Below are 23186 nucleotides of genomic sequence, written 5' to 3'. Positions count from 1 at the left end.
TTCTAATTAGCGGTCTAACTGATGAAAAATACCCCTGTCAAAATAACTCAAATAATGACAAAAGTTAACACAGCAGCCCATTTACTGCGCCACAGTCTCAAGTCACAAAAGCTGTCAGAAAGAGAAAGTTCATTGATGTACAAAGAAGAAAAAAAAAGGAAACAGGAAAATAATGGATTGGGGGTTTTTTTGGGCGCGTTTGTTTACAATTACTTTACTCTGCGGCAGTTAATAGAGAACGTACTGAAGAAAGGTTATAGGATGACTAATAATCTGTTTCTACTCAACTGCAATTCAGATCAATCAGAGTTTCTCAGATTTCAATTTTGAATTTTACAAAACGTACAAAACTGACACAGTAAGTTAGATCAGTGGTCTTTAACCTTTTTATCACCGGTCAACGTTTGACAATTTTACTTGTTTTCTCAGAGGATGACAAGCTGACAAAACATTGCTGGAACTCTGATACAAGTTTTATTTTACAGAGAAAACTACAAAGCACTGCAGTGTTCGGGTGTTCTCTATTTTTCTGAGATAATTAGTCTACCCAAATGTGTATATTCTTTACAAGCTGAAGTTGATCTGTCAACTCTTATCACATGACTCACGGTGCGCTCACAGAATTCATTCAACTGCTTGCTTGTGAGCGCATGCCGCGCAACTCCATTGAAAACAACGAACCTGTGCGAACTATAGAAAAGACGTGATATGTGAACGGGCGATAAAAGGCCGTCGTCCTTTTGGACCTCCATCAGTTAATCTTCTTGCACAGCCACGGTAGATTCACCTGATTTGTTGACAAATGGATTGCGGATCTATTCCTTGGCAGTTCGCGGATCCTTCACTGGGTCTTTTGCCCTTAACAAAGAAACTTCCCAAAGACATCTGTTTCTTACTCATTTTGCTGCTTGGGGGGTAAATTTCGTCATTTTTCAAAATAAAAGACTTTTCAAAATAAAAGTTTGTTTATACTCTGATAATAAATAAAACTAAAATAATTCAACGCACAGGAAACATTCCCCTTTTTTGACAATATGCTAATTAAAAAACTTCCCTAAAACTATAAGCAGAGTTTTACCATTTTTTTATCCAATCTCAGAGTTTGTTTGTGAAAACATTTAGCTTAGCTTAGCTTAGCATAGATCATTAAATCAAATTAGACCGTTAGCATCTTGCTCAAAAAATTATCATTTTTTTGATTATTTAAAATTAGATTCTGTAGGTACATTGTGTACTAAACTAAGACCAACGAAAAATGAAAAATTGTTAATTTCTAGGCTAATATGGCTTGGAAATATACTCTAATTAAGGCATAATCAATAAAATCTGCAACCTTATCATGGCTACAGCAGGCAACATTATATTTTGAGCTCTCAGATTTCATCTAAAATATCTAACCCAGGCTCATCATTATTGATGCGTACCCCCAGCGCTTAATTTGTGCCGGAACACGTCAGATCCGGCACCTCATTTTACCGATCCCCCTCCTCACCGTCTTGCCCCGACTCCCCAACCCTTTTCACTTTTGTCCGCGACAACGAACCTCTCCCCCGGCTCTAAACTTACGTTTACGATCTCTCTACATCCTTGGGTAGCATGCCGGATCCGTTAACCCGATCTGTTCCGGGACCTCGCAATTCACAAATTAAGCACTGCGCACCCCTGTATACATTTCTAGACAGAGTGAAATACCTCCCAGGAGGTGCTTTGTTTTGCCGTTTTTGTTTTCTCGAATCCACCAGAGGTCGCCGTGTATGCTTTTTCAGACCTCAAATTTCTCGTAAATGTCATTAGCACTGCTGTTCTTACGTAAATCCACCAGAGGCCGTTCACGACTGACTGACTGACCAACCGACCATAGTGTTTTAAAAGCACTGATTGACCTGATCACCCAGCTTCCAAAACCCAACTGACAGTGTTGTCAAAAGCAATCCAGAAAAAACAAAAAGCCATCATGGCTGCCTGATTTTTACCACATTTTCAAATCTTACTACATTCTCACCCTGTTAATTACTTTTTTATCTGATATTGTGCCTTTTACATAGCAGATTTTAAACATGCCTTTTTTTACCTGTACTTTTTTATAATGAGAGTTATGTAGCACAAATTTGTTATAACAATACAGGCTGCATTATGGGTTTACACACACACACACCCTCATCCCACAGGAAGTACTTTGTCTGTCTGATTAAGGGTAAATAGCAAACATGAGGATCGACCTGCTGTGCTCTGCACAACATCTGGACTGGGTCAACATCTGTGTCCAGGTTGCCAACATCGCTAAACAAAAGCTGGCAGCCTTGAGCACAGAGCTAATGGAGAGTGATGGGAAGGGGGTTGATGATGATGATGAAGGCCTGCGGAGAGGCGAACAGAAGATCGGCCAGGCTTACAAGACGCCCTGTCTGTTAACAAACAATTGTTTAAATATAGAAGGGTTTCTGCAGGACACGTCAAGTCTAATTAAATACCTTTTCAAGACCATTATGAATGAAATTTCAGCTTATACAGGGCTAATCTCTGAGGATTTTTTTCTTCGAATGACCCGGCCAGGCCAGTAGAAAAGATTTTAATAGTCTTTCTCTCAATGGTTTTTTTATTTATTGTTATTTTGTTTGCCTAATATAGTAATTTCTAAGCCAAATATTTTAAATAGTGCCAAAACAAGCAAATTCATATTTGTTTAGTTGTGTATGTACACTTACTAAGGATGTAACAATATTGTAAATATGTCATACCGCAATAGTCATTTTTTTCAATATTACCGTAGGCGCATGACTCAATAAAACTATATTTCTGAGAAAAGTTTGCTTAGGCGAATGAAGCAAATGGGAGGTAGCGGGAACTACAATTCCCATCAGCCTAGGCGTGGCCATCATCTTTGCGGTCTGTTGTCACTACAGATCCAGTAATGCGGAAATGGAGTGTGCTGCTAGTAGCGGGGAAGAAAAAGAGCTGGAAATGATCGAACCTTAAGTGGGTTTTACATTGGATGTGTGGAAGCATTTCGGTTTCTTTTTAAAAAGATACGAAAAAGGAGAAAAGGTGACAGATAAAGAAAAAAACTATATTCAGGCACTGCCAGACTGTGGTGAAATATAAGTCGGAGAATACAACTAAAAACAGTCATGGGGGCTGCAGAACACAGCACACTTGTTAGATTGATGCAGACATTGACATGTACCGCAAAGAGACCTCTATCTCACTCATGGCTTGTCCTCTCAAGTGGTGGAAAGACAATGCACAACGTTACCCACTGCTGTCAACCTTGGCTAAATCATATCTCTCTGTCCCAGAAACCTCAGTCCCAAATGAGAGGGTTTTTTTTTTTTTTTGCACGGGACATGCTTAGAGATCCCAGCCTTTACCAGCTTATAGTTATATGATAATTTTCCTTAAAAAACCCATCTCTATCGAAGTGAGTGATTAAATGTTGAATGTGATGAGTTTTCACCAATAATAAATTGAAACTTTATTTTTTTTTATATGGTTTAATAGTTTTTTGTTATTAAAATTGAAAAATTTAAGTTCCTGTTTCGAAACTTACAGATAGATAACTAATTTGTATGTCATTGATATGTTCAGTGCTAAGGTAAATAAACGCTTTTGGCACTTTTTTCGAGTCTTTTCATTAGTTTTGTTTTTCCTGTAAATTATTCAATAAATACCGTACCATGCCATTCATACCGAGGTATTATCGTACCTTGAAATTCTGATACCGTTACATCCCTAACACTTACATTTATGTGTAAAGTAAAAATACTATAATAATTTATTGTAAGGAAGGCATTTAAACCATACTGGTAAACAGAATTAATAAATAAAATGTTTGGTAAAAGATTTATTGATATGGATTGTTAGTGGTTGGATAAATGTAAGCCCGGTCGGGTAGCTTTACATGGAAACAGGAAAATAAAGACCTTTTTAATGACCTACAACACAATATTTCAGTTCGACATTTTTTAATACCTTCATAGGTTTGTTTTTGACAACAGAGGTAATAAAAGCACATTGGAAGTGCGTTCTGTGAGAAAACGAAAAAAGTGACATTTCTGATGGAAAACGAAACATCTACGAACTCAAGTTTACTCGAGCGAATCATGAAACGTGAAAGTATTTACCAACTGACGGTTTTCGAACAATCAGAAGAGGCAGAGCAAATGCAACATATCAAATTCCATCTTTATAGCGCTTTCTATGAGCTTTGTGTCAGCTGTGAGCTGTTCATTCAAAGGTGGCATCTGAGGATGAAATTACCTTATGTGAGTTGTCACGAAATGAAAGAAGCAGTACATTTTCCGTCCTTTAAATTAAAATCCATTAATGGAAGTGCCGCAGAGATCACAAAGGATTTCAAATTAATATCCATGAAGCAGGTCGAGGTTAGCATGCCGCGATCGTGGAGTGCTGCGTTATGGAGTTGATGCTTCATAAGTGTCTGTCATATAGAAATATATACTTGAGGATGTGGCACTGATGCCTGAACCGTTCCTGGAAGACAATATTGATCTTGTTTTCGAGGTTTTTGATACCGTGGCTTTGTCAGAGAGCAGCTTCATTAATCATTCAGAGACACTCGTTCTGTTTACAATCCAAATGCAGCACATTTTTGCGAGTGGCTTTTCAATTTAGATGCTTTAAAGATAATAATGCCTCACTGCCAATATGCAACGGCTTCAGCTGTTTTAAATCACTTCGCATCTCCAAACAGGACTTTTGCATTGGATTTAAGCATTGCTTGTGGTTCACTATTTATGTGCCTAATACATTTGAATCCGTCGGTTTGTGGATATTATGTGGTGTTATTGATGTTGAGATTGTTACACAATACTTCACTGTGAGAGTGTTTGGTGTATAAAGTAATAAATGTAAAATCGAGCTTACTTTCACAATTTTCAGGAACTATGGGGATTTTTCTTTATTATGTTTCTGAAGTTAGCAGAATATTTTTGTCACAAAAAGCAAAATACAGTATACGTTCAAGGATTTGAAAAACAACTATATTTATTGGCTTTATTTAAAATTTAATTACTACTAATAAATACTAATGGTAATAATTAAATTAAATTAAATGTTGAAGATGGCTGAAAATAATTGTCACACAAAAATAAAAATTGGATAAAATAAAATAAAATAAATACAATTCAGTAAAATTAAAATGTTGAAGATAGTCAAATATAATTGCCACAAAAATATAAATATATAAATAAATAAATAAATAAATAAAGACAGAAAGAAATTGAATTAAATAAAATTAAAATTCAGTAAAATGAAATGAATGAAATTAAATTTATGCTATAAAATTTAAATGTTAAAGATGACCAAATACGATTGTCACAAAAAAAATAATAATTAAATTAAATTAAAATGTTGAAGATGGCCAAATATGATTGTTATAAAAAATAAAATATTAAATTAAATTAAATTAAATAACACACAAATTCATGGAATTTTGATTGTGGAAAAAAATGTTGATTTTGAAAAGAAAAAATAAATAAAGAAAATGAAAAAAAAAAAGAAAAGAAATATTTTAGTATGATATCAGCATAAATACACAGCTAAAAATGGCTTAAAAGTTAAAAATATCACATTGAGTGTGGTTTATTTGGATTAAAAATCTGAAAACTATGGACTCAATTCATTAAAACAACAAAAAACAAACTTGAAAAAATGCTCTAAAAATACTGTCTATGTTTTTATTTATTTCTTCATTTATTTTTTGATATGGGAAATACATTGAAAAATCTACACACCTAAGCAAATGTGAACAGCAATCATATATGCAAAGCAAATCACATCATATTCTCCACATATTCTCCATCTTCATTCAACAGAGCTTGATTACAAATTACATGATGGACTGCATGGCATTCAAAAATGTATTAATTTATATTATATAGATGCCAGACAAAACAACGAAAACCCACACAGACGGACCACAAAAGCATGACAAAAATGAGCCTTGGAGTATTGTCTGAACACCACATCCTTGTTGAAGCATGCGAACAACTAACGATATTTAAGTGTAATCGGCCAGAGCTGAATTTGGCCCAGTGGGCCCTAAGTATTCTCTGTAGCCCAGAGAAGTCGTAAGACACATTGTTAAGGGATTTGTTTGATCAAGCATAATTTCCAGTACTCTTTAGGGAGCAATAAATAAACCGATAATAGAGCTCGATGCAAAAAAAAAAAAAAAAAAAAAACGGTAAAGGCTTTGTAACAGGGCAAGCTGAGAATGATGACTAACCGGAGGGTACGAGCGTGGCAGATTTGCAAGGCGAGAACAGAGTAAAGCCACTCGACAGGACGGCGAGCCGCTCTCAGAGCGAGGATCATCTGCCGAGTTCATTAAATCTGCCTGCAGGACAAAGTCATCTGTGCTCGTCAACAACATTTCTGCTCACAAGAAGCGATAGGTGTTCAGCGACCAGACGAATTCAGGCCAGTACGTGCATAATAACGCCATCAGATAACCACCAGAAAACATGTGGAGATATAAATACGCACGAGTGTGTGTGTGTAAACATGCACATTATGATATCTCTCCACGCGGTCGCAGTTTTTGAGGCTTAACATTCACCGGGACCCCTGATGTGTGCAAGTACACCTGAAGGCGGAATTGACTCCCGAACACACGCTGACTTTGAATCAGTGTTTACAGATGTATTGATTTGTGTTTATATACAGTTAAAGTCAAAATTATTAGGCGTCTTGTGATTTTTTTTGTTTTTTTCAAATATTTCCCAAATAATGTTTAACAGAGCAAGGAATTTTTTTATAGTATTTCCCATAATATTTTTTTCTTCTGGAGAAAGTCTTATTTTTTTTATTTTGGCTAGAATAAAATAAAGTATAAATTCTTTTAAAGCCATTTTTGAAGGCTAATACTATTAGCCCCCTTAATCAATATATTTTTTTCGATTGTCTACATCAGTGTTCCACAACCACCAGTACTGTTCTGTGGAACAATTTGTACCAGGCCACAGAAGAGATCATGAATTATTTCATTTTTTTTATTTATTACTTAATCTGAACGATTTGAAAAATCTTGTGCGTTCAAAAATGACCATATTCTCCTTTACATCTGTCACTTTAGTGCCAAAAGCTTCCAAATTAGTAAGAAGGACCCACAAACTGCCAAGGAATGGATCTGCAACCCAATTGTCAACAAATCAGATGAATCCTGCACACCTGTGTGAAAAAAGATCGCAAATGAAGCCTTGTTCACATGTCGAAGCTTTTCCGTGCACAAGTTCATTATTTCCAATGGAGGCGCGCGGCTTGGAAGTGATTTGCACAAACAGCGCTGCCTACATGCTCGTTTTTTCTAGGCTCGCCCAGTTGAAAACATTTCAGCATTAAGAATGCCGCAATAGCACCGCGAGTTACAAGACGATCATCTTCATACTATGTATGAAATATGCACATTTCGGTAGATTAAATACCTCAGACAAACTAACCCAGGCTAATTCTGAAAACGTACCACTATATACATTTTTAAAAAGCAACAAATACGTCCAAAAATACATTTTATTGCTATTTTTTGTTTTCACAAATCCACCAGGGGCCATTGTGTGTGGTTTTTCAGATCTCAAACTTCTCTCGTGGGTGCCATGCTGTTCTCGCGTAAAGCCACTAGAGGGTGCTGTCGACTGACTGAGGACTGACTAAATGACTGACAGACCGATCGACTGACCCACGCTCCTCCATCCTAAACTCAACAGTTTTCAAAAGCAATCCAGTAAAAGAAAAGCCTTCGTGGCTGACAGATTTTTACCATATTTTCAGATTTGACCCCATTCTCACCCTGTTATTTACTTGTTTGGCTTTTTTTAGTTGTCTTATCCACTCTCTGGAACCGTTCTTCATCAGACTCGAACCCCATCTTTGTGGTCAACTCCTCTCTGTGTCTCAATTCCACCAATGTATATGGCGAGCTAACTGGACAAACATAACAGCGGGAAAGCCATCCATACGGAGGGAAGCGGTTAGCTGTTAGGCGTGAAAAGGAACGACATCATGTCTCCTCGTAGCATTTGTTTTAAAGATAAAATTCAGCCCTTCGTATTTCTGGCTACATATTTCACGATCTCCAGAAATGTGTATAGGCCTACGTTTTTAGAATGAGCCTATGTTGAGACAATAACACAGGACACCCACACACTGCAGTGCTTTTTAATTTTCTCTATAACTAAAATCGTTCACCGGTCCGTGGTAATAAAAAGGTTGGGGACCACTGATCTACACAACAAACGGCTGTTATACAATGACTGGCCAAATTATTTTAATTAATTTAGCTAAGCCTTTAAATGTCGCTTTAAGCTGAATACTAGTATCTTGTAAAATACCTGTAATATTATGTACTGTCATCATGGCAAAGATAAAGAAATCAGTTACTAGGAATTAAATATTAAAACTATTATGTTTAGAAATTGGGGGAGCTTATAATTCAGTAGGGCTAATAATTCTGACTTCAACTGAATACGCATGGGTGTATTTGTGTGTAAACATACACTTTATGATACCACTCCAAGCAGTCACAGTTTTTGAGGCTTAACATACACCGGGACCCCTGATGTGTGAAGGTGGAATTGACTCCCGAACACACGCTGACTTTGATTCTGTGTCTACAGCTGTTTATATATATATACATATATAAATGCCAATAGCAATACAGATTGTCCAAACAAGAGATATCAAGACTTCAACATCAAGTCAATATGAAAAAACATGGTATTTGTACTGAATCAAAAGTACTAGAATAATCAAGTAGCCAGAGGGGTTTCTGACTCAATGTTGGCATGGACTGCTGTAATTTTGGTTTTCGTAGCAAACATGGTATAAATGAAATTTCTGAGAAACTGTCCATGACTATGAATAGGAATGCTCTTTTACAAACCTTCCATTTGGTTGAAAACAAAACAAAAAAACTGCATATACATCTTTTTGTCTTATTATTTTAATCATAATAAATAATTACACAAAAAAATATTTAGCTGCTTATTCAAACTGCTTTTGTAAAATGAGCTGAAACAACACGATGCTTGAGCTTTATTGGGGTGGGGGGCAACTTAATTGTTTCATGTTCAATCCATTTAAATTTGTAAAGTTGACTTAATTGATTTGTGTTGGGAAATCCGGGATGAACTGTGTGAAACCCTGCATTTTTCCAGTTTATGATGTACATACATGTACAAAACCGTGCTGATATTAATGCAAAAATTAGGGAATTTGTAAGGGAAAATTTTGAAAAAAAATTTATAATAATTTTGTTTAATTTATAAATAATATATATACAGTTGAAGTCAGAATCATTGATTTTTTTTTTCTTTTTTAAATATTTTCCAAAAGATGTTTAACAGTGCAAGGAAATTTTCACAGTATGTCTGATTATATTTTTTCTTCTGGAGTAAGTCTTATTTGTTTTATTTCTGCTAGAATAAAAGCAGTTTTTTTATTGTTTTTGAAACCATTTTAAAGTCAAAATTATTAGCCTCTTTAAGCTATATTTTTTTCAATAGTCTACAGAACAAACCGTCGTTATACAATAACTTGCCAAATTACCCTAACCTAATTAAACTAGTTAAGCCTTTAAATGTCACTTTAAGCTGTATAGAAGTGTCTTGAAAAATATCTAGTCAAATATTATTTACTGTCATCATGGCAAAGAGAAAATAAATTCAGTTATTAGAAATGACTTATTAAAACTATTATGTTTAGAAATTTGAACAAATCTTCTCTCAGTAAAACAGAAATTGAGGGAAAAAATAAACATGGTGGACGTTCAACAACTTTAATCTTAAGGTAAACACAAAACAAAAGTTTCCATCTGGACCTTCTTTATGGGACTCCACACTTGTAAACACTCGCTCCATCTTGCTTGTGGCTCTCAGTATCGCCCTCACTCATCATCGATATCAAGCTGACTAATCACAGAACTTGCGCTATGCCTGGTTGCGATGTAATAGAGCAATTCCAGCGTTATGGATGTGACATTTGCAGTAAAAACTCAAAACATAATTTCACACAGAAAGTATATGTTGACATTATATCGAAACTTCTGTTTATATTTTCAAAAATAGCTCACCACAGAGTTATGGGAGCAGAAAAATATTAATATGAAAACATGTTTTATATTTTAAATTAGGAAAATAAACATGCGTTATGGATGTGACAAAAAAAGTTTGCGAATTTACAGTCGACAACAGATTATTTAGAAATTCTGACAGTTAAACTGCACAACCCAAAAGAAACAATGCTCATCAAACAGGTATGAGTCAGCTCACTATAGAATTAAAATGATTGATTTTATTTTATTTGACATTTTTGCATTTATGAAGAAAAAGTGTCGTTATGGATGTGACACATTTCCGTTATGGATGTGACAGCTGTGAAATAGCCACTTGTGTGATTTTGGCAAATTAAATATAATAGTTTGAAATACTGACAGATACATTTACGAGTATTTTTAAAGTACTGTAAAATACTTGCTAACACAAAAAATGTAGAAACGGTTTGTCTATTTTGGTGAAAACTAAATTATTTTTATGGCAAGGTTGACATTTGCATGGAATTGCCCAATAACATTTTTCAGGAGGTGCATTTTTCACAGCGAGGGCTATGCGTCCGCACGAAGGCTGCACCTGACCATACACATGCGATTGACAGAAGTATAAATCAGCCTTAAGATAACAGGACAGTAAAACAACACTTTATTTTTAACAACGAAGTAAACATTTAAACGGTTTAAAAGGTCATCCATGCAATTTTTTACTTTTTTTATTTGTTGTGCGTTTCTGTATCTAGTTACCTCATAATGTAGCATCATGTTCTCTTCTTGTCACCAGGTTACTGATTAAAACATGCTTGATAATTAGCATGTACTAATTGCCTGTACTTGTGACAGACTTGCCAACCAAGCCAACTAAAAATAACACTCTCTCTTTCTTTCTTTCTCTCTCTCTCTCTGCACAGGTTGATACCAGTGATGTCTCGCTACACAGCGGGCGAACTACGCCGCAGTGCCCCAGTGACCCACCCCATCAAACCCCTGACCGAAGCACACAAAGCATCTTCAGTCTCTGGACAGCAGGGGTTGATGGGATTAATGCAATGCTTTTAACATAAGGCTACGCTTCTGTTCTAAGCACGAAGGGAACAGCATAAGAAATCTTCTCAATAACTTTAACGCGCTATGACACACGCCAGAGTTCTTCAAGATCAAGTCTAGACACCTCTGTTTCTATAGCGCTTTATAGACTGTGTTAAAGCAGCATCAAATAAAGCAGGAAAAAAAAATAGAGGAATCAATTATGGAGGCTCGGCTATGGAGACAATTCAGATTCTGCTCGAAAGCAGCTCGGGTCAACGGTATCTTCATTTGGATCAGAAATTCAGTGTTGTAAGAGTTTAGATCAATAACAGCGTGATTTAAAACAAGTTCAAGTGGTTCTACGAAAAAAAAAAAGAAAAGGCAGAGATGTTGTTATTCAGCTGGAATCTCTTCAGTGTTGATTTAATTCAGTGTTGCAGGATGCGACTCGGCTGTAAAACAGGTCTATAGAAGACGACATGCCATCATCCAGCTCAATGGTCTTCAACTGGTTAGACAAACACACACTGTACGCCTTGACTGTAGATGCTTCACATTACCAACAGCGTACAGCCTGGCGAGCTAGTTTCAAGTTTGCCTCCTTGACGCTGGAACAGCGCCAACATAGACATCCGAATGTGTGCGCTGGAGAATGACGACAAATTTCAGCCCGCAGGAAGTTTTCAAATGCAAGACTGTGTAATTATCACTTGAAAATAGACGTATAAAACACTAAAACATCAAGATCCTTTGACTGAAGGCGTCTTTGATGTGATAATATATGCAGGCGCACACACATAAAGGTTGTGACTTCTAACACTACAATTGCAGCAAGCTCTTTTCAGCAGGGAATCGAAGAGAGTATATAAGTGTATTTCTATGCATAACGCCTAATACAAAGTACATTGCTACAATTATTCTACTATTATAGCACTGAGTATTCACAATAAATTGAATATATAAAAACAACATATATAAATATAAATACCAGGGCTGCACAATATATCACTTCAGCATCGATATCACAATATTGATAATATGATCATTCGCAATAGTCACATTCAGGATTTGCAATGTTGATTTTCTTTCACAATTTATCATTTGCATGTGTTTTTAATGCCTGTGATTGTATAATGATTTTAAAGACATTCAGGTATAAGAAACTGTACCATTTGTGAAGCTAATTACGATTAATTTTATTGAATTATTTTTATTTTTATTATTCAGTTACTGTACTTGAATACCGTTAAACTCTGGGAAACGATAAAACACTTTATTTCAATTGTATCTTTTTCTTATTGTATTTATAGATTGTCATGCATGAAAATACTCACAACACATGCAGATGTACTGCAAATAGCACAGACCGCAACGAAAACGTGTCGAAGGACACCATAAAAGTTCAAAGTTTGTTTCTTAAATTTTATGGAGATGCAAATAGTAAACATTAAATCATCAAGTGCATGGAGATACTCACAACACATGCAAATACAGAATCGCACTGCAAGCAATTCAAACCACAACAAAAATGTGACCCCCTAAAATTACATAGATTGCTTACTAGATTTTATAGAGATGCACTCCCACTGCAGAATCATCCCAATCGATCATTATACATTCTTTATGAAGTCATATGGTGAAATTGTATCATTATCGCAATATATAATCACAAAAGTCGCAACGTTAGAATTTTCCGATATCCTGCAGCCCTAATGCTGTGTTCACACCAGACATGGAATGCGCGAATAAATCGCACTATTCGCGTGTAAGTAGACGTGTGAACATTTTGAGTTTACTCACTTTATTCACGCATCAAATTCGCTTCACAATAGATGCGGTTTCACATCATGGGCAGGGTTTCTATCTGCTGACTCCAGCTTTGTAGCTAAATGGCTAACATGGATTTTATTGAAACAATATCTGTGTTTATGTGCTTTAGGAAGGCTGAAAAACAGCGTAGATTCGTTCGGCGCTGTGTCTGAGTCAATTAGATACTTCCAGAGGTGCACCCAGCACTGTGGACACATCAAATCTTCCAGAAACTATACCTGGATGATGGAACTTTCAGCTGTGCCCAGTTTTATGAACTGTTGCCTAGTGTTGCCAAGAGGATTTCCCCTTGAGATACCAATAACAAGTGCTACGTCATAATCACAGACCTACAAGAGAAACCTCCTGATTGGTTAACGCAGTACGAATGTCTGCTGAAGTTCAGATTTTCCAACACTCCACTTCATCCACATGAATCGCGGATCATTTGCGCAGTCTCATTCGCACGTATTGCACCGCAGGATGTCTATGCGCGTCTTCATCTTCGTCCGGTGTGAACGAAGCTTTAAAAGTTCAATTAAAAAAATAAATATATAAAAAACAATGAATGAATGAATTAATTAATTAATGGAATTGAAATTGAATCAAATAAAATCGAATCAGTCAATTAATCAATCAATCAATCAGTCAATCCTATGTGCAATCCTTTTATTGAATATACTTAAAAAAACAATATTGCAATTTAGCTAGCTGTATTTCAAATTTAATTAAAATATATTATCCTACACCATTGAAAAAAAATCTATTTTGGCGGACAACTACATGGAGCCCAATGGAAATCATGAGGGTCAAACTACAGCTCACAAGTCGAAGCACAAAAACAAATAACAAGCTGATCTGATATGCTGACACACAAGCCAAACACACTAGCCTGCGATCCCTGGCGGAACCAAGTCATTCAATCCTGTATAAATTCACAATAAATTGGACGAACCTTAGAATGACATTAAAGGGTAGACTTTGTGGAAAAATACAATAAAGATCACAAGATCACAGAAGTGCAAGGCATTGGAGTGTTTGTTGACTGCCACATCTGTGAAAGAACCCACCCGTCAAGCTATCAAACAACAGAAATCCACAGCAGGCAAAGGGGAAAGCATTTAAATAAATAAAATAAATATCATTGGTAGCCTCCGGCTCGATGGCACAGTTAAAGATTAATGTTATTCTTCTGCAAATATTGCTCAGAGGGACAACATGAGTCACTTTCTCAGCAGCAAAGCATTCATGAAAGCAAAAGCCAGGGGAGACCCTAAGGCGAGGCCTCTAGGGGTGAGGTGGACAGCTCTGGATGAAAGACCAGCTGTCTATCAGAGGAAACTTTATGTGTTCTGGTGCTGGCTGTCGCAGAAGAGAAATTTAAATGTTTTCCTTCAGAAGTGTCTCTGCGAGTGCGGTTTGCTCACCTGAATAGGCCCAGTAGGACTCTTCAGCCGCTCGCCGGTGTCTGTCACCGATAGGCCGATCATGATTCTCCGATTTATCCCCCTCAGCCAATGCTGAAACAGAACAAATATATAAAGATAGAGTTTTAAAACACAGTATGAAACTTGACAAAATAAGCTGTGGGTTAGCTTCAGGCCCAATTTTGTGCTTTCTTCAATCAATCAACCAACCAACTAACCAATCAATCCTGTGTAAGCACTTGTTCTCTTGATATCTGGGGGGAGGGGGTAATTTATAATATAATATAAGTTTAATTATATTATAAGGTTAATATAAGTAAACTATTATTATTATTATTGTGAAACATATGGTAAAACAACAATAATAATATTAGGCCTATGTGTAGTTCCACTGTTGGTTAAAATGCTAAATATTGTACAGACTTTAAATGGTGGCCTTGAACAGACTTTAAATTTGTCCGGGTTGTTTTTGCACTATGAAGTGATGACATCAGAATACAACTATTCATAATTCTGAAGTTGAATTATTGTGTTTGAGACATATGCTTGCAATCTGTCATTGACAACATTATTAGACCATGTTTTTCACTAAAATCAGACATGTTATTATTAGACACCCTCTTCCATTATATTCAACATTATCTAAGCTAGAGTAGTTACACTGACACTGTTAAACATTTATTCATGCACAACAATGTGTCCGCTATCAGTGTGGCCAGATACAGCCAATATTTTCCAGCCCAAAAGCTGTCCAAAACTCGCCCAAAGCCGCACAAAAAATGCCCAAAATGCTAGATTAATATTTTAATTAATTGTATTTTTATTAGCCCACGTGATTTACAATTTGCAATGGTCACTACTAATTAAATAGAGTAGCCGCACATGGTTAAATAAGTTGCATATAAAATTTACGTTTCAAAATGTCAATGCCAATGTCATTTTTTACTTGCACAATCAAATTCAAAACCACCCAATTGGGCTGACAACACTGCTCACTTTGAAAGAAAAACATATCAAATGCTAGACAAATCATAACTGCGATATGATCATATAAATGATGTGCGCGCTTTTAGTTTCGCTTTCACTGCCGAGTGCGCTCGTGTCGTGGCTGCAGTTACTTTGAAAAAAAAACATATACATGCAAACCATACTTCCCACGCGCCTCTCAAGCGGTCAATCGGTGCAACAAACTAAACAGTACTTACAACTTTATTACCTGTTATTCACAGCCTATGCAGGTTCTGTTCACACATCATTTGAAGGCAAGCGCACATCTTCTCAGTAGTAAACAAACTTATTTCGAGGCCGCGAATACATCATTACATTAAGACAGAAGTAAATTTTTTGGTTGAATTATACCTTTTAAATACGATATGTAACTCTTTCTGAGCAACATATGCAAAACAATGTGAAGACTTGTATGAACGCCTTTACGCACCTCTCTTGAACTTGACAACGTACTTGGCTAAATTTTAGAGATGCTGGATTAAGATCGTGTGGGGGGGGGTCGAATCAAGATCGTGATCTTTTTTCGATTTTTCGTGCAGCCCTAATCTGTATTAAGATCAGCTATTGAAAAAAAAACTATATTGTCTGAAAACTACATTCATTCATTAATTTTCTTGTCGGCTTAGTCCTTTTATTAATCCGGGGTCGCCAAAGTTGAATGAAACGCCAACTTATCCAGCAAGTTTTTACGCAGCGGATGCCCTTTCAGCCGCAACCCATCTCTAGGAAAGTAAGTATACAAACATACTCAAATAATGAGGGTTGAACTACAGCTCAAATCTGGAGGTATAAAAACAATGGATGGATGAATCGATCAATCAATGTGTAAGCTTCAAAATCTGGCAAGAAATGATCTTACAAATCTATAACAGGGCTCGAAATTGCGACCATTTTGGTCGCATATGCGCCCGAAATTTAAGCTATTCGACCCTTAATATACAACTTGTCAATATATCATTCATTTTTGGTTGGTGCTCCTAAATTTTTTCTGGTGCTCCTAAATTTTTTCTGGTGCTCCTAAATATTTCAGATTGGGAGCACCGGTGCTACCAAGTAAGAAAGTTAATTTTTAGTTTTAACACTTTAGTTTAGGTCACAATTCACAGTATTAACAAACCATAAACTTGCACTACCAACTTAATAAGCTACTAATTGACTGTTTATTACTGGTTAGTGAGGTAGAAATTGAGTTTAGGTTTTCGGTAGGATTAGGAATGCAGAATAAGATCATACTTTATAGCTACAAATGAATATCTTAATAATAGGTAGGTAATAATCCAGTAGTAAATAGCATGAATCGTGACCTAAACTAAAGTGTTACTGGCTTATTTGTAAAAAAGAAAAACAACATTGCATGTTTTAAATTTAACTGATCATATTTTAAATGTAATTAAACTGTATCATCCTACACCTGTTCTCTAGATATCTGTATTAGGATCAGCCATAGAAAAAAATCAATGTTAGCTGACAACTACATGGAGCCCTCGTGAGTACACAAACATACACAAATCATGAGGGTCAAACTACAGCTCACAACTCGAGGCACAAAAACAAATCACAAGACACAATCGCATACGCTCACGCACAAGCCAAACACGGTAACACACTAGCCTGCGATCCCTGGCTGAACCAAGTCATTAAATCCTGTATAAACCAATCTGGCTCAAAAAAACCCTACTCCATTAGAGAGAAAAACAGCCCCCCACACAGCGGTATTTACAGCCTGTCTGCTCTGGGATCAGTTTCCCCCTCCCTCATTAAACATGTATGAGGGGCTAAATAAATAAACAAGGCCTGATTGGCCGGTGAGCGGAGGGCTAAAGCGCTAAGTGCTGAAGCAAAGAGGCTGCGGACAGGGCGCTGGCAGTCTGAAACCATGAGCTGCTCCACCGGAGTCCTGAACAAATCTAGACTCAACCCAATCGAAGTTTTAGACCCCTTTGACTACTTGCTCGAAGCTCGAATTAGCAGTGAAATTACAACAGCAGAGTATTGGCGAGCTTACATTAGCTTAGAAAGCCAAACCTCTTGCTTGTCAAGGATGCCAAGGATATGGCTGGGTTGACTGAGAATTTGTTCCGACTTGCAACAGGGACCGGAGGGGTTAGGAAGGATGGCACACATCCCAGCACCCTGTGGCCTCAGTGTGAGTTTATCAGAGGCGATCTCGACCCCTTGGCTCCAGGCTGCGGGATGTCCGGGATGAACTGGAAGGTGAAGAGTCGATGTGAGATCAGCCTCACAGCTGTCGTCTACATCCAAACTCTCAAACACACTGTGGCAGGACTTGGGGGGTGACTGCCATTTTAGATCTAGACTGACCCAAAAAAAAAAGGAAGCAAAAATGAAAAAGGAAGCAAAAGAGCTGAAGAAAGCACTAAAAAGACTACGAAAAAACGCATCAGGATGTTAACGAGAAATGGGCCACTTTTTTTCCCCCCTCAAACCTGCCGATGTGCTGACCACACTATGGTAACAAGGACACACTGCCTAAAAGCCATCACTCAAAACATAATGCAATTTACAAGGCTCCTCTCTCTCTCTCTGAGCATGCTGGGTAAGTATATTCTGATATGAACAATGGGTGACTTTTTGTTTCAATGACAAACTGCCTTCTGCTCCTCGCTGCTCTAATTCTTCGGGATAGCGGCTCGGGCATGGCAGTGAATGCCAATGAGAGGGTATGCTATGGCTTCTCTATGAATTACATTATTGATTGCCGATACTCTTTGAACAGAAAATGTAATTATGCAATGCGGCATGCCGGGCTTAGTCACTATCCTCCCGATATGTCACTCATGCTCTCTTTCTCTTCCCCTCAATCATTCCCTCCCTCTTCTGTATCCCTGTTCATCCATCAATGAATCCCTCCCTTTCTTAACAACACTCCAAAACATACTTTCTGGGAGTAGCTCCCGCGGAGAGACTCTGCATGCTCCTTTAGCCTTCGCGAAGAGTCTATACATCAGCAGCTGGTCAACTTCTTCTAGACACTTTTTATTTCAGAGATCTCTTCTAGACCTGTCTACCTAGTTTCCACGCTTGGTCGCTTGTTTCAAGGAAAGCAATCCTGCCAGAATTTGTTTTTGCCGTTGGCCAGTATCAGCTCCAACAACAATCAACAACTACAAATCCTAGTACTCCAGGACCTCTTTCCCTCATCCCGATGTCTTTAACAATGGAGCATTATTGCTTTACACAACTACATTATAGGGCAAAATCACCTTGTTCACTTGGCACAACACATATACAAAGAACTGCAATGTTTTCCACAGGGCTGCAAAGTTGTCAGTGTTTTGTGATGCACAGAAGTGCCTGGAGAGATCCTCTAAGAAAGAGAAACTGAGAGTTTAACAAGTCGACGGGAAAAAAAAAGGTCTTACAAGTTGGACAAACCTGGCCTAAACCATATGTGTTAGCATCTTCCACTGAGCTACCAAGAAACTACAGAAGCTCTGAAGTGCTTTAAATGATTTTCCCTAAGTACAGGCCTGGTTCCACATCAGGCTGACTGGTTGCTGTTCTTTTCACCCTTCTGATCAATGCTTACGCACGAGATTATGGATCCATATGGCCAATGTTGAGTCACTAAACCTTCCAGAAGCACTTCCTGTACGGTTAGCGAACTCAACTCTTTAGTTTATACAGTATATACCAACTCTGTGAGACTCTTTTGACATACTTTCACATGCCAGTGATACATTTGCATGCATTCTGGTAATACTGCACATTGAAGATTAACGCTTTATTAACATGAAGGTCAACAGGTCACTAAATTAATCCCAAAAAAGGCTGGTCAGGTTTTGCTAAAAGGTATATTTTGTAAAAAAATAAATAAATAAACAAATGTGAACACACAATTAAAGACACACTCACCAGCCACTTTGATAGGTACATCTGTCGGTTAAGGCAAATTTCTCATCAGCCAATCACACCGCAGCAACTCAATGCATTCAGGCAACCAGTGGCTTGGTTGTTTGTGCCAGATGAGCTGGTCTAAGTATTTCAGAAACTGCTGATCTACTAGGATTTTCACGCACAACCATTTCTAGGGTTTACAGAGAATGGTCCAAAGCAAAAGAATACAACGGGTGCCATTCCTGTCAGTTGAGAACAGGAAACGGAGGCTACAATTTTTCAACAACACGAAAGCATGGATTCATCCTGCCTTGTATCAACGGATCAGGATGGTGGTGGTGGTGTAATGGTGTGGGGGATATTTTCTTGGCACACTTTGGGCTCTTTAGTACCAACTGATCATAGTTTTAACGCCACAGCCTACCTGAGATTTGTTGCTGACCATGTCCATTCCTTTATAACCACAGCGTACTTCTTTTGATGGCTACATCCAACAGGATAACGCAAAGTGACAAAGCGCAAACAATCTCAGACTGGTGTCTTGAACATGACAATGAGTTCCCTGTACTCAAATGGCCTCCACAGTCACCAGATTTCAATCCAATAGGGCACCTTTGGGATGTGGTGGAATAGAAGAAATCGAATCATGGATGTGCAGCCGACAAATCAGCAGCAATTGCATGCTATCATGTCAATTTGAACCAAAATCTCTACGGAATATTTCCAGTACCTTGTTGAATCCATGCCACAAAGGATTAAGGCAGTTCTGACGGCAAAAGGCCAACCTGGTACTAGTAAGGTGTACCTAATAAAGTGGTTGGTGAGTGTAGATGAAGTTACAAAAGCAACCATGTCCACTAAAGTGCAAAACTGACAGGAACGATGCCCACCAAGTAACGTTGAGTTTAATAGACATCCAACAGACATCTAAACATAGATGGTTTGGCTAAAACAAGGCTCAATTTGGCTGTCAATTAAAATCTAATAACTAGAGTAAGTCTTCAAATATACATATTAGACAGACTTCAAATGAGCAGTCATTCAATTTTGTGTATCTGGTGAAAAGTCTAGATTTGGGCTATTGTCAGGCATCTATTAGATCAGGAGTCAGGGTTCAACGCTAAGGATTTTTTCTACTGGCCCGATTGGACCAGTGGTTCAGATTTTTACTTGCCCTGCCAAAATTTTCACTGGCCCCATAAAAGAAATAAAAAAGTTAGCCACATATATTAAATAATGTTTCACAAAATAATGTCAGGTGGTTCATTCCACTGTGGCGACCCCAGATTAATAAAGGGACAAAACCGAAAAGAAAATGAATGAATGAAAATAATGTTAGTAGTTGTAGAATTGAAATATTTGAAAAATATTTAGCAGTAAAATATAGCAGTATGGAAAACGTGCACGTATTTTATTGCAAAACAAAAGGTGGCTGATTTAAAACTAAGAAACTAAGAAAAACATTACCTTCATTTTTTTCGTCATGCTGTACCTATTTAAATGTTTCCACGAAGTTAGAAACAGAAATTTCCTTTAGCCTCATAATTTAATGTCGCGGTCATGTTGCCATCTATAAAAATTTAGTGACAAGGCAGCACTGCCCCGATCGGGCCAGTAACAATTCTGTCTACTGTCCTGAGCATCTCTCACACCGGGCCATCGGGCAGTCCTTATTGTTGAGCCCTGGGAGTGCCCAAACTCTGTCTTGGAGGGCCGGTGTCCGGCAGGTACACCTGCATGGATGTTTCTAGCAAGCTTAGTAAAAGCTTGATTAGCTAGCCCAGGTGTGTCTGATTGGGGTTGGAGCAAAACTTTGCAGGACACCAACCCTTCAGGACCAAGTTTGGGCATCCCTGTATTAGATTCTCACAGACAACCGAAATTTAGCCTTGTTTTAGCCAAGCTGTCAATGTTTATACGTCTATTTGATGACTATAAGACTTCTTTTAAACACACACAACAAATGCTTGCTGAGAGCACTCTCTCTCTCTCTCTCTCTAACACACACACACTTTGATTGCTTCATTTCTGTGGTATATGGGGCAAGCTAAAAACAAAAATGAGTTTGACACCCACTGCCCCTATGTTGGGTAGCGAGGTGGAGAAAACTCCGTTGCCTGCCCTTCTTTAAAGGCAGGAGGAAAGGACAGAAAGAAGGAAGTTACCAAGAGAAATCCAGCAACCATTGGAACATAAATTCACAGCCAGATTATCAACACACACCCCACCAAGCAGAGATGTCAACACGTACATGCGCGCACACACAGAGCCCCCAATGCTCCAGACCCTGTCGAAATCAATCACCATCAATTCAGCTCAATATGCACAAAGAGCCTTTGTACATACAGGCGGACACACACGATCAAGAAGCTGGGCTACCATCACACACGCACCACATGAAAAAAAGTCATATTGTTCAAAAACAAGCAGCACTGCTCGCTTAAAACACAATCTTTCAAACTCTAAAATCAACTGCAAGTCGATGCCAGTGTACGCTTGCCTTCTGTGATCAAATCTCCGGCGCCAGGGGTTCCATCTAGCCCGGCTCTTCGAAATGAATTCTGACGTAATTGATTTACATCCCTCTATTAGAGCTGCAGAGTTTTATGAGGAAGATATTGGGAGTTGACGTTTTTTGTCAGGCTGTCTCCACAGAAACAACGCTCGAACGAGGAGAGTTATGAGGGCTTCATTTTCAGATGTGGATTCCGGAACTCTCAACGAGACAAATCTCAGAGGAGTCATGCAATGTCGTCTAACTGCCACTCAGAGATTGCTTTTATGGAGGATGGCCCGATCATCGCTTAATGAAAGTATGTGTCAAAAAAAGTTTATTCAGAATGAAACAGAAAGAGGTCTGTATGCTAACTACCCCTGGTGATCAACACACATTTATGTACAGATGACTATAGGGGCAGTCCACCCAAAAATGAAACCCTGTCATACAGTAATTTACTAATCATCAACTTTTTTGAAACATATTTAAGTTTCTTTCTTCTGTTGAACACAAAAGAAGTTATTTTTGAGAATGTTGGTACTCATCCGGTTTCATATTAATGTTTTTTTTCTACTTTGGAAGTTAATGGAAACCATCAACCAGCATTTTCCAAAATAGCTTCTTTTGTATTCAACAGAAAAAAGAAAGTAGGTCATAAAGAATTAACATAGATGAGGATTTTTTATGGAGCCAGATCAGTCTCAAAAATAATGCAATTACAAAATAAAAGGCATACATGCACAGCACAATTCACATTTACAAAATCCATTTTGTCACGCTTTGAATTTACGAATTTATGAATTTAATTTGTGTAGTTTTGAATCATGTTTTAAATTTGCTAATTGGATTTGTGTATTTTTGAATCATGTTTTAAATTTATGAATTGAATTTGTGTATTTTTGAATCATGTATTGAACTTGTGCATTGGATTTGTGTATATTTAATCATGTTTTGAATATACGAATTGAATTTGCGTGTTTTTGAATCGTGTTTTGAATTTACAAATTAAATGTGTATTTTTGTATTGTGTTTTGAATTTACGAATTACATTTGAGTATTTTTTAATCGTGTTTTGAATTTATGAATTGGAATTGTGTATTTTTGAATCATGTATTGAACTTGTGCATTGGATTTGTGTATTATTGAATCGTGTTTTGAATTCACGAATTTAATTTGCGTGTTTTTGAATCGTGTTTTGAATTTACAAATTAAATTTGTGTATTTTTGTATCGTGTTTTGAATTTCAGAATTAAATTTGAGTATTTTTTAATCGTGTTTTGAATTTATGAATTGGAATTGTGTATTTTTGGATCATGTATTGAACTTGTAAATTGGATTTGTGTATTTTTGAATTGTGTATTGAACTTGTAAATTGGATTTGTGTATTATTGAATATTGTTTTAAATTTCCGAATTTAATTAGTGTATTTTTGATTTGTGTTTTGAATTTGCTAATTGGATTTGTTTATTTTTGAATCATGTTTTAAATTTATGAA

The 23186-nt window shown here is 37.2% G+C and overlaps 1 protein-coding gene across 2 annotated transcripts in view; it reads right to left on the bottom strand.

Annotated features, from left to right (window-relative positions):
- The window catches only part of ptprga (protein tyrosine phosphatase receptor type Ga), a 514388-nt gene that overhangs the window by 381442 nt on the left and 109760 nt on the right, over nt 1-23186 (bottom strand). For both annotated transcript variants that reach the window (NM_001329864.1, XM_087272537.1), the window contains 1 exon segment: nt 14329-14421. In NM_001329864.1, the coding sequence (NP_001316793.1) occupies nt 14329-14421 (93 nt within the window).

The sequence above is a fragment of the Danio rerio genome, chromosome 11, assembly GCF_052040795.2.
Source record: "Danio rerio strain M-AB ecotype USA chromosome 11, GRCz13ab, whole genome shotgun sequence".
Taxonomy (NCBI): Eukaryota; Metazoa; Chordata; class Actinopteri; order Cypriniformes; family Danionidae; genus Danio; species Danio rerio.
This window is presented reverse-complemented; position numbering and strand designations above follow the sequence as displayed.